General features: G+C 41.7%; 1 protein-coding gene and 1 long non-coding RNA gene across 3 annotated transcripts in view; one reads left to right on the top strand and one right to left on the bottom strand.

Moving 5' to 3' along the window:
- LOC125396520 (uncharacterized) overlaps window positions 1–13369 on the bottom strand; it is a 57441-nt gene that overhangs the window by 19052 nt on the left and 25020 nt on the right. The window lies entirely within an intron of this gene.
- On the top strand, window positions 813–12866 carry LOC148122586 (C-type lectin domain family 2 member E-like). The gene is made up of 5 exons (XM_087904150.1): window positions 813–933; window positions 7985–8116; window positions 10427–10611; window positions 11150–11256; window positions 12638–12866. Exons 1-5 carry the CDS (start codon window positions 819–821, stop codon window positions 12771–12773), a joined length of 675 nt encoding a protein of 224 aa, XP_087760276.1. The 5' UTR covers window positions 813–818; the 3' UTR covers window positions 12774–12866.

Below are 13369 nucleotides of genomic sequence, written 5' to 3'. Positions count from 1 at the left end.
GAAGAGCAATAAGTTAATATTGAGAGGGCTCTATTGAAGGAGGGCTCAGTTTTAGGAGACCTGATGCTCTCTTTGGCCTCCAGGAGTACCAGGCATTCACAGGTGTACATACATATGTTCAAAAAGCACAAATATGCATAAGATAATATACATTTATTTTTTAGATTTTCCAATATGATGGAGTAAATGTTTTTATTCTTTTTTAAAAAATTGATTTTATTGAACTATACATTTTTCTCTGCTTCTCTTCCCTCCTCTCCCCTCCACAATATATATTTTTTAAAAGAGAGCAAAAGGTGGCTCTGAACTCACAGGCTTGCACATCCTCTCTGGTCACTGAAGTGCAAACAGCCTTGTAGAAGGGTCTGTGGAAGGTGCTGCCGCTTTCCAGAAACCTCCCTTTTCACAAGACTCGAAAAGAGACTGGCAATTACATCTCACCCTTTTGCAGTTGCTTTGCTTTTAGTTTGATTTCCCCAGGACAGTGAAACACCCGCCATTGTCCTACCTTGGCAGCGGAGAAAAGTGTGTGAAGTTGCTCTAATTTAAAAGTATTTTGTGCTATCAAAATCTAAAACATCTAAAAATCTAAGTTCCCTTTATTTCCTTTGCAGTACACATTTTATTTACGGTACACATTTCCTGCAGAGTCCCTCTCCAATTTTGTAATTCCGTTCTTACAAGAATCAGAGTTTATGCTTTTTTTTTTCTTTTTTTATAATGGCAATTCTCAGGATGATTCTTCAGTGTACAAACCACAGACCAGCTGGGCAGAGCTTACTTAACCACACCCACATGCTTTCTTGGTCTGTTTTCAGATGTCCATCTCATTCATCCGAGTCTCTTTGCTTCATCAAGACGAGAGGTGGTGCATAGCCTTCATAAAAATGTCAACTGCGGAGTCCACCTCCCCGGATAGCGTGGGAGAAAACCGTACGTATTTAATGAATCGTTAACTAAATTAAAGGGAGAAAGGGGAGCTTCACCAGGGGAGTGGAATCTTCCTCCCTTTAGCCTGCCACAGGTGTCTCTCTGGATGGGTTGAGGCAGCGGGTGGGGAACCCTGGGGTGGGTAGGAACACACCGGTGTAAGTCTGTATTATTCTGTTATGGCGAATGTTCCTTAAACATGTTTGGGGAAGAGCAACCAACAGCGAACTTGTTGAACCTGCACTCTTTAAACTCCAGCCAGAGTGAGGCACAGAGTGCCTGTGTTGACTGAAGTAGCCAATGAGGCTGCCTCACTCACTGTGGTTAAAAGAACTGTATCCCTGTGTGGTAGGTGTTAGGGTTGAACAAGCTGCCCATCAGATTACATTTCCCCATTGTCTGACGGACATTTACAGCCTCCTGGCCCAGCCCCTCATACTTGATTGTGGGATCCCTGCTACAGCAGGGAGAGACAAACAGCTCTTCTGAGTTTGTAAAGCAAAGTTGGTGTCTGGATTCCTAGAGGACTGGCTGGAGAAACCTGGGCATGCTCAGTCATATCGCTGCCATCCAGTGCCCCTAAAGTGCCCCTGCTCTCACCTCCCCTTCACTTTCTTTTCTGGACTCCCACAGTAGACCCCGACCCCCCACTGCGTGCTTTTTCATCCATAACCTCCAGGCTGTCAGAAATTCTCCCCTTTCCTTAGCACACAGGTATACTCCTTCAGGTCCTAAATGATTCTGTGCCATCAGGGAACAATCTCTGTTCCATTTTACCTAGTGCTGCATCCCAGGATTTTCAGTAGGTCGGGGATGGGAGATTGATCCCACCTCTAAATCCATCTACAGTTTCAGGTTATGGTAAATGATGGGAAAAGGACATTGGAGATTGCTATTTTAAAACCGTATTCTCTCATTTTGGAAAATGTTTATATTTCATTCTTTAAATCTCTTTCCCTTTAATTTAAAACTTTTAAAATTCATTTTATGTGTATGTATGTGTGTTTTGCCTGCTTGTCTGTGCACCACATGCATGCCTGCCGCCCACAGATATCAGAAGAAGGTGTTGAATCCCCTGAACCTGGACTTAGACTCTGTTGCCCTGACTTTAAGAGTTGCGGCACTTAGGGGCCACCGAGTCACATATTCCTCATGGTAAGCCAGAGCACCTGATGTGCTGGGGAACATTAAAAAGTAAAGATTTCCTTCCTTCTCCAGACTTGTCTATGGGCTGAAAATGGCAGCTAAGTTCTCACGGCAGTGACCAGTCCGTAAAGCAGCTGACTTAGGTGAAATTTGGGGACCCAGCTCTCTCGAACTTTCTGCAGCTTCTCTGACAGTTTAACTTTCTCACCCGCTGTCTGTTGATCCAGCTCTCTGGAACTCACCGCAGCCTCTCTGAAGCTTTCACCTCCTCTGACTAATACCAAAAGAGAAAGCTCATGAACAATACTACCGTTTCTCAGGTAAACCAATCATTTCTGAGGGATAAGGGGCTAGATAAATTCCGTGAAGGCCTTAAGAGAGCCCACGACTAAGCAATAAAGATGGTGAACTTCCAAGATGGTGGTTTCTTCATCACTTTCCAGACCTGAGACAAAACCTAGGGCTGCTTAAAACAAAGGCCTGGCAAGCTCTTTCTCTTGCCAGTGGGGCCCCTCCTGGTGAACCAGATGGAACAGCTCAGAGATCAATGTCGAACAGGATGTGTTTTTTGATTGACCCATGAAAATAAACAGTCACCTTGCTTTATTATGGTGAATGTAAGTTCCTGTCTCTGGTCTCCCTCTTTGGAGGCCCCATCCCTGTGCCCACCAAGCTTTGACCCCTCCCCGGAGGAGTGTCAAGACAGCCCGCCAAAATATTTATTTATTTATTTATTTATTTATTTATTTATTTATTTATTTATTTATATTAATTTATAGAAGTTTCCACTTCTGCCCCTCCTCTCAATACCCTCCCATTCCCCCCACTCCCTCTCTTCTTCCCTCTCCAGCCCTAAGAGCAGTCAGGGTTTCCTACCCTGTGGGAAGTTCAAGTTCCTCCCCGCTCCCTCCAGTTCTAGGAAGGTGAGCATCCAAACAGACTAGGATCCCAAAAAGCCAGTACATGCAGAGGAAACAAGTCCCAGTGCCATTATCAATGGCTTCTCAGACAGTCCCCGTGCCAGCCACATTCTGAGAATTTTGATCACATGCTCATTCAGTCCCAGTCCAGCTGGCCTTGGTGAGCTCTCATTAGATCAGTCCCCTTGTATCAGTGGGTGAACACACTCCTCACGGTCCTGCATTACTTGTTCATGTTCTCCCTCCTTCTGCTACTCATTTGGGCCTTGGGGGCTCAGTCCAGTCCTCCAATATGTGTCTCTGACTCAATCTCCATCCATTGTCAAATGAAGGTTCCTTCTGATCCTGCCTGCCTTGCTCCCGTTCTCCCTCCTTCTGCTTCTCATTTGGACCTAGGGAGTTAAGTCCAGTGTTCCAATGTGTGTCTCTGTCTCTATCTCCATCCATCACCAGATAAAGGTTCTATGGTGATAAGCCCGCCAAAATCTTGACCACTCCCCCAAATTACTTAAACTGCTTCCCCAGACCTTTCCCTCCTGGTCTCTTTTCCTTCCTCCTGGTCCTGGTTCACCCTCGGAGCCACCCTAGAGTGCAGGAATCCCATTAAACATGGATATTTTTTAATTTGGCTGTCGTGATTTGGCTTATTGGGATTTTTGCGTTGGCAGAGAGATCACATTAGGAAAATTTCTTCAAGGTGAATATATTAAACTCCTCATCTACTTTTAGTAGCACTGTTTGTTATTGTGAGCTGTACTCATCCCACTATGCCTTTTAACACCAGATCTGACACCGCTTTATTGAAAATATTGTCTACTTCCCCTCTATCTCCCCAAGAGATATTTTTACTTGATTGTGTATTATTGTAAGTGTTGTAAAATGGTGGGAGAGAGACCATGGTGGGCCAAGGGGCCAGGAGGCAGGTGAGAGCCAGAAGTCTCATGGTAGACAAATACTCCATGCAGGCTGAGCTGGAAAGAGACTGAGAGTTGGCGGAGCTTGTCTGTTAAAGAGATAACAACTGAATATAGACTATGTAGTGACATAACAGCCATTGGAACCTGGGCTGGCCAGGGTACTACCTGGGTTCATCCTGCCAGATGACAGGGGCCAGCATAATGACTAAATCCTAACAGTAACACAGTATTAGAATCAATACAGTTTCTGTGTGATTATTTTGGGTCTGGGAGGCCCAGAAATGAACAAGCAGTGTCTGACTACAAACACTGTTCACAAAAATCAGTACTTGGAACCCACCTTTATAAATGTGATAAACCACATTTATCAGTGAATAAATTGGGCAAATTGTGATCCATATTCCTGTTGGGGATCTCCAGGTGGGGGCCCATCCACACTCTGGTCTTGCTCCTCCAATTCAAGGCCCAGTCCCCTCAGAAAGTCCGCCAGTCTGCAGCCCTGCCTCTAAAGAGAGCCCGCCAAATGTCAGTCCCTTTCTGGGGTTGCTCAATACCATGCCCATGGTCACCACACTCTCAGATGCTTTCTCCCCTGCCTTCCCAAGAGCAGGGAGGTGCCTTACTATGCTCAATTTAAACCTGCACTTATTATTTGTCTTGATTGACTTTTGTATTGGTGGCAGAAGATACCCAATAAGTGGGATTCTAAAACTTATCATCTCCCATATATAATGGAATTCTATGCACCAATAAGAGAGGATGGGGCAGCTATCTTTGGCGACAACGTGGGTGTACATGGGTGATATGTTGAGAGATGTTAGTCAGGCATTAAAAGCCTAGTACTGCTTGTCAGACAGAGAACACTAGCTAAAATCAGACAGGAGTTTGTATTATTTTCTTGGATTTGGAAAGATTTTTTTTAAAGCATGATAGAAAACTAGAAATAACAAGGAAGCCTATACATTCCAAATGTGAAGGAGTCTAGAAATCTCCCAAGATTTCCTTTCTATAGGGGGTGTGAGGAGCTAGGAGGAGAAGCCAGGGGGAACTAGATTGCTCACAGGCTGAGAAGTGCTGGAGCTGGAATGAGCACATGAGAATTATTGTACTGCTTTCTATATTTTTGTATGACTGGAAAGAACGAAAAGGGAGAGTTTTGTGTGGACCCAGAATCCAAAGGCCAAAGTTTAGTGCTTAAAGCTTTCCAGTCCTACATGTCCTTCTATGCTGGTAATGGGATAGAGGGTTCCTGATATTTTTAGATGTGTGAAAATAAGCAAAGTGCAAGGTTTAAACTCAGTGGGAATTTTGTAAAAGTTTAATTTTCATTCAGTAAAATTAATTCATTTTTTATAAGTTCTCATAGATTTTGAAAGCATCTAATCACGAATCATGCATTTTTTATCAAGATATATAGGGTTGGAGACTTGACTCAACCATTAAGAGCATTTATTTCTCTTGTAGAGGACTGGGTTTGATTCGAAACACCCATATAGTGGCTCACATACATACACCTAACTCCTATTTCAGGGATCCAACACATATTTAATAGGCCCCCTAACACTAGGAATGTATGTAGCACACATACATGCATCATAAGTCCAAAAAAAAACAATAACACACATAAAATCAATCTTAAACAATAGCTTATAAAGGACATATGGATCCCCTCCACCCCTACCCAAACTTCCCCATTCCCAGTTGCAGATTCTCTGTACCTCTGTCCCCAGCCCTTACACACTTACTTTTCTAGAATGCCATAAAATGGATCCCTGAAGCAGAGACTTCACACTTGTCTTCTTTCACATTGTCTCAGCATTCCATTCTGCTCTTCAGTCAATGCTGTGCCTATCAATAGCATGTCAGATCCACTGCTGGTGAGATTCTAAGAGACTGTATCCACAGCACCACTGATACAGAAACAGCACTCTGAATTCAGAAGCATGCAAGCACCCCATAGTCAAATGTTATACAAAGAAGTTGCAAAAAGCTGGCAGGAAACTTGTGGAGAAATGAGAGGAGGAAGAGGGATTTGGCAATTGGGGTATTCCGGTAACGGTTGGGTGCTTGATATCATTTCTGGAGTCTTTTTTTTCTGCTGTATTGTTCTGTTTACTCATTTGCTAACACCAGGCTGTCTTTATTTGTGTTCTCATAAGTCATGAGATGAGGCAGCGTGATCTTTCTGAATTCGACCCTTCTTCAGAATCATTTTTGAATATTCTAGTTTCTTTTAGTTTTCTTAGTACTTTTTAATAATTTGATGCTATGATTTTTTTTCTGAAGGCAATCTCTTCCCCCACCAACAGGAAGTGATACTGTGTTGCATATACACACTTGTTCAGGAGTTGTTTACACATGAGCAAAATTTAGTGTTCCAGTTTATTATGTGAAGTCTTTATTTATATTGTTCTGTTATTAAATAAAACTTGGGAGTCAGATAATGGGGTAAAAACCTGATTGATCAGAGAAGCAGTAGATAAGTGTCCAGTGACCTCTCTCCTTTCTAGATACAAAAGGGCTTGTAAACTTTTCTCAACCCCTTCCTACCACTTCCTATGTCTCTCTGTTTGTATCCTGGGTCTTGCAAAATCTCTATGGCTAATTCTGGTCAGCTAGTCACTACTCCACCCCTGATTCAATGTTAAAGTTTATTACCAGTCTTGGAGTGTGAGCAAATATCTCAGAACAATTATGTGTTTAGATATGTCTTGATTTATTTCCTTTTTTATGTTAAAAATTTTATGCATATGAGTGTTTTGCCTGCATAAATATCTGTGCATCAAGTGCATTGCTAGTGCACACCAAGGTCAGGAAAGGATGTCAGATTCCAGAAACTGGAATTCTGGATGGTTGTAAGGCACTATATGCGTGCTGGAATCAAACCCAGGTCCTCTGCAGGAGCAAAAAGTGCTCTTAACAACTGACCCAACAATCTAGCCCTGTCTTGATTTCTTCATAGCTTTAAATGTAGTTAATATTGTGCTGATTATGAACCTTTTTAGCTTTATAATTTTATGGTTTTTGTCATTACTGTAAATAGTGCTGTCTTAGACTTTAATTTTCATTTGACAAGAAAATACAACTGACTTTACCATGCTGACATTGTATCTTGCAGTTTGTAAATTCATTTTTTTATTCAGTAGTCTTTTATAGATTTGTCATAATTTTATGCAGATAGAACTGTATCATCTGTGATGAGAATCAATTCATCTGTTTTCCAGAAGTGTAAACCTTCTTTTATTTCTTTAAGAATCTAATTTTATGCATATGACTCTTTTGCCTGCACGTTTGTTCATCACATAAGTGCCTGGTACCTATAGAGGGCAATTAGTCCCCTGGAACTGGATTTGGCACAGTTGTAAGCTACCTTGTGAGCCCTGGGAATTGCACCTGTGTCTTTTGGAAGAGCAGCAAGTGATCTTAAGTCCTGAGGAATGTTCCAGCTTCAAGACCCTATTTCTTTGCCCTTGGTGGACCTCCTGTGAAGTCGTCCTGGAACAGAGATCAGACATCCTACTCCTGCTCCTGATTGCTGGGAAAGCATTCATAACTGCAACCTTGGGAGTGAAGCAGTGTGTAGTTGGATTTATTGTCTTGTTTTTAATTGATAACTTTTAAATGGTTGAGGAAGGTTCTCTAATTCCTATTTTTGCATAACTTTGCTGTGTATTGATATTTCTATTTTCCTCTTTTCTTAGTAAGTTAATAGGTCTAATTACACTGAATTCTCTCTAATGTTTTCATTACTCCTAACCAGAACACTTTCTGAAGAGAAATCCAGCTGACTGTTGTTGTTTTTCACTGTGATCCTCAGTCCTTTAGGTTCCTGTCCTTTCATGACTCATCCTCAGTTCAGCAACCAGAAGACTCCTGGGAAGTTCTGTTTCCAACATCTCTAGTGTTCTTTCTACCATGGCCATCCTTTATGGACCAGGGCCTTCTTTGAAAGGGGTTAGCAGCACTCTTTCAGATACTTGTAGGGGATTGTAAAGTGAATACTTGTGCTATGTTTCTTTAATTTTTCTTAAGAAATTCTCCATGTTGGCATTCTTATTTAATATTTTTCAGGTAAAATGCTCCAAGAAAAATGTCTCAGAATTGTCTCCCCCATGTCTCCTGCTAGGCCTTACTGCTGCTATGCAGTGATCATCGTCCTCACTGGAGCTGTGATTGCACTTTCAGTTGCTCTGTCATTGTCAGGTGAGTGACATCTCCAGATCCTGCAGCATTCTGTCCACATCCACACTGTCAGTTACAGTTACTGAGCACTGTGAGCCAGGAACTGTGGGAAGGGCAGAGAGAAAACACACTGGAAATTCCTGTTCTCTGGGAACTTATGGGCTAGCAGGAAGATGCAGTGAAGGAACAGCACAGGCTGTGGTGTGCACAGGATTCCAGGCTCAGCATCCCTAGGAAGAGGACTTTCAGCAACCTCTACAGAGATGTGGGAGACATAGGCCTACACGGGGAAACTATTCAATGCAGACGACAAGAAGAATAAATAAAACCCAAGTAGCAGCCTCAAGGAACCTGCTGCAGCAAGGGGCAATGAGGGCAGTGAAGAGTAATATGGTTGGGGATGGTAAAGAGCCACCATGACCCATGGTTATAGAATCTTGTACAGCTTCCTACCACATCTGGAGTAATGATTCATGATATTGTTTTATAAAATCAACTTTAACCATGTCAATGAATAATATACAAGTCTAAACATGGATAAACACTTGCCTAGAAGACTCAGTATGTGTATTCTAAACTGTCATGTGGCTCTACATAACAGTCTCCCTCAGGGTCTGTTGCATTTGTTCCTTTCATTAAAGCCTCATAGTAGTGTGTATAAGAACAGGGAACAGCTACAACAAGTTGATCTCCACTAAAAATAAGTGTGTGATCGTCAGTCCTAGTATTTAATATTTCTAATTAAATCATTTATTTCTATCCTCAGTAGCCCTTTCACAGATTCATGTAGTCATTCTTACCTGTCAAAGTAGAAAAAAGAAAAGCTATGTTATTTTTTTAAGTGGTTCTCTGAAACATTGCTGCCTTAAGAGTTTCACACACACACACACACACACACACACACACAATTACTTTATTATGATGGACTCACAAATAAACATATTATAGTTCCATTAGCATAGCCACTTAAGCACTTGGCATGACCCAAACCGTGTGAATCTCATTGAACACAGAATAGCCATTCTGAAGCCATGGAGCTTTGGTTAAGTTTTAGACTTTCACTGTATTTACATTTTTATATACTTATTAGTCACAAATTAGAAAAAAACACAGCAAAGTTAATACTAGAAAAACCATGCCCTTTATAACCCTATTCATGGCTTATGGGCCCTTTGCTGAATCCTGCTCTTGCTTATCACCTTACATCACTCTTCCTTGTTCTCCTTTCTACATGTTACACCATGCTCACACTCAACAGCTGTCCACACTCTTCATTATGGGCTGAGACAAGCATCTGAGGAAGTACATGGTGTCTCTTTCTTTCTGGGCTTGTGTGACCTTGTTTAATATTATACTTTCTGGATCCACCACTTTTTTACAAGCTTCATTTTTCTTGATGTCTGAATAACATTCTGTTTTATTCACATATTACAATTTCATTACCTGTTCACCAGTTGATGGATATCTAGGCCAGGCCCATTTTGCTGCTATTGTACATGGACAGCAGCAGACATGGATGTGCAAGTCTCTGTGTTATAATGTAGCGTTCTCTCATATATGACCCGCAGTGGCATAGCTGAGTCATAAAACGTGTATTTGTAACTTTTTAAAGGAGCCTCCATACGGGATGCATCAGTTTATACTCCCACCAGCAGTGAATAAATACCCCTATTCTACAGAGTTCTGATATTTGCTGTGAGAATTCTTAATAATTGCCATTCTGACAGCCTCTAACAAGAGCCAGCATATATTCACATGGATTTAGTGTATACATGACATGATACCAGGAAGGCCTCGCTCAAAGTTTTGGTATCAAAAACTATAAGATCATGCCATGTTTTGCATGCTGGCATTTTCCCATAGTCAAATCCAGAGAAGTGAGGAGTTTTCTTTATTTGGTCATTATGAAAGCAAGATGTGAAGCAGGATCACAGGAAAGGAACATGTAGGATTCTAGCAATCAGGAAGAGTCCTCATGCGGTAATGACTATGATTTTATTCAGGGTATGGTGTCTTTAGTCCCTACACTCAGGAGGCACAGCCAGGAGGATTACTACAATATCCAGACAAGTATAGTTTACAGAGTGAGATCCAGGCCATGCAGGGGGACATAGAGAGATTCTGTCCCAAAATACAAACAAGAGAAGCATTTCCTTAGAGTCCCACATAAAGGTTCTTCGTGGAAGATCACCATGCTAGGAGGAGTCTTAGAGATCAGTAATGAACGGCACAGTCTAAACACACCTCACAACAGAGATTGAATGCTTAGCCAATGAGACAAGACATGGAAATGTTTATTTATGATATGTAATTGCACTGTTTACATTTTAGTGAGAAAGGAAAAAATGGCCATTGCGAATCCTACACATGGCAATACCACCTGCCCAGAAGACTGGATTGAATTTGGAAGTAAATGTTTTTATTTTTCTGAACACACAAGTAACTGGACATCCAGCCAGACCTCCTGCATGGAGCTTGGGGCCCATCTAACTCAGTTTGACAGTCAGGAGGAGCTGGTAAGAAAGGATTGGGAGTTGGTTTGGTGTTTCCTCTTGGAATATGCATTGGATTGAGATAGAGAACTTAAATCTGGAACATGAGGAAGGTTCCCATTCTAGGCATTGGGGTACAAGAGGTACATGTTAGCATGTGCCATTTGTGATAGTAACACATCTGTTGTAGCTCTGAGACATTCCAAAGATATACTCTCCTGTGATGCTAATAGTCAACCTGCAAGGCCAAACATACATTTCAGAATTATGGTTCTCAGTAATTTTTTGTCCGAGCTGGCAGGTGTTTTAAATTTAAGGTAACAACTGTTAATAAGTGTAAATACAGGCTCAATTAAGGAATTTCTCAGCCACAGAAGGATGAGTGGTTGTTAGTGTTCTATGGATTATGATAGAAAAATATATCCACTGAGAACTGAGGGCTAATGTCAATTACACTCAGTTCAAACCTGTTGACATCCTGAGAAGAGGCTGTAGATTGGAGACACTCAGGGGTCATTTGAAGCTGACAGGCACATGCATTTGCTTTCTGTGTTTTTGACAGAATTTCCTGAATGGAAAATATGGGCATTTAGCTCCCTGGATCGGCCTGCACAGAGAGTCATCAGAGCAGCCTTGGATGTGGACAGACAACACTGAATATAACAACTTGTATGTTTTCAGAATGCTTTTCCTTCTACTGTGCTCAAGTGCTGTGATTGTGTGGGTTGTGGTTGTCAAAAAGTGAAAGGCTGAGTCATGTGAAGAGAACTGAACTTGAAAGGGAGAAACCCTTGGGCTGGAGGTGTGCCTTGGGTCTGGTTGTGTGTTACATGGAGTCCCCAGTATCCATATCTTGGCAAATTTACATCTGTTAGAGTCACCTAGTGTTGTTTCACTCCAAATCTTTTTTTTTAATTCTAAAATAGAGAAGATTTATTATCACAAGTTGCATAAAAACAAAGCTTTTTTTAAAAAATGATTTTTATAGAAAAATAATTGACTGCATTGTGATATTTGTAGGACACCACACTATTGCTGTACTTTCAGCTAAAGCTTCAGAGAAACTAATATTCTTCATCAAAATATCCACTGTCTTTGGAAAGAAGTTCCTAGTGTGTTCTGAACAGACCATAGCATTTGTTTTGCTAAGTTATCTTCTCACACCTGGTAGTCATTGCGCACATCCTGATGGTGACCAGATGCTCATGCTGGGAGGGACCTCATCAACCACTGAAGTCTATGCTCTCTTCTAGAGGGAAAATAAGGCTGAGAGGTGTCCTCAAGGCTCCACTCATGGGATCTTCAGCAACCCTTTAGGAAGTTATCACAAAGGCCTATATTTTAGCCTGATGATGACATCTGGGGTAGATGTTGTCTGCTATCAGCACTTGGATATCTCTCCTTGCTGATAACTGCCCGTGTGGGATGCAGACAGAACTGCTGATGGCCACTAAGGGCTCTGAAACCCCAGTAAGCCACTGCAGAACTGCTGAACCGGACTTGTCAGACAAGAGTGTGCACAGCTTTTTCTGTCATGGAAGCAGAGATTCCATGGGCATTGGGAACCTTCTCTAAAGTCTCATCATCAAAGAGCACACAGGACAGCACTTGGATGTGAGCATAGCCATTTTGAACAGACCCATTTCATTGGAACAGTAAATGTCCATCAGTGAAGACCTTTTGAATTTAGTAAGAGCAATTTCTCCCATCCTCATACATGTGAGAAATTCTTCAAGATAAAATTGAAAACCACCCTTGTCATACTACCAATGGCTGAATGAACATCATGTGAACATATCAGAGAGCACCAGTCAAATGCTTTGTACACACAGTACAGGGTCCAACATGGATGAGTGACAAAGGTGTGGTCACCAAATGGAACCCTGAGAATGGAAAACTCACTGGGTGTAACACTAGTGCTGGTGATTCCTCATGGACTCTGTCTTTCTGTGATTTGTGCTATAAACAAGCAGTGGACATGAGTGAGATATCATTGCTGGGGGGAATGTAGTGGCTGAATCTGCAGAATTGTTTTTGTTTTTTGTTTTAGGGTTCCCATCCGCGGAGACGGAAACCATGCCTACCTGAGTGACAGAGGGATCAGCAGTGGCAGGGACTACATATATAGGAGCTGGATTTGTAGCAAGCCCAAGAGCTATACTTTAGTAGATTCACAGCTTGTATAGAGAGTGTGTCAAAGTAATCATGAGAGATCTGTAACATATTTTCTATAGTCACAGCATTATTTTTTATCTTATATAAATTTCCCAAGCAATTCATATTCTGTGGTGTCATCAATGATGAAAATTATCACAGGCGACTATACTTACGGGTACTTGGGAGAGTATGGGTGATCCTAAATTAAGTAAGTGTTTTGGTATGGGTTGGCCATATGATTTACAATCATATCAGTATTAGTGACCCCCACTTTTATGGCCAGACAATGCAGTTTTTTCATTAGTTTTTACTTTGAATGACAGGTACTTTTAAAAATGAAGGGAAGAACTGGGCAGTGGTGGCAGATGCCTTTAATCCCAGCACTTGGGAGGCAGAGGCGGGTGGATTGCTGTGAGTTTGAAGCCAGCCTGGTCTAAAGAGCAAGTGCCAGGACAGGCTCCAAAGTTACACACAGAAATCCTTTCTCAATCCTCTCTCAAAACAAACAAACAAACAAAAAAAAATGAAGGGAGGACAGAATTGAGTCAAGATGGGTGAAACACTGGGCTCCTGCTGGGGGCTAGAAAAGGAGACAAAGGAGTGGAGTCTCTCCAGCACTCTCTCC

Source organism: Myodes glareolus, chromosome 3 (assembly GCF_982192425.1).
Source record: "Myodes glareolus chromosome 3, mMyoGla1.1, whole genome shotgun sequence".
NCBI classification, from domain to species: domain Eukaryota; kingdom Metazoa; phylum Chordata; class Mammalia; order Rodentia; family Cricetidae; genus Myodes; species Myodes glareolus.
This window is presented reverse-complemented; position numbering and strand designations above follow the sequence as displayed.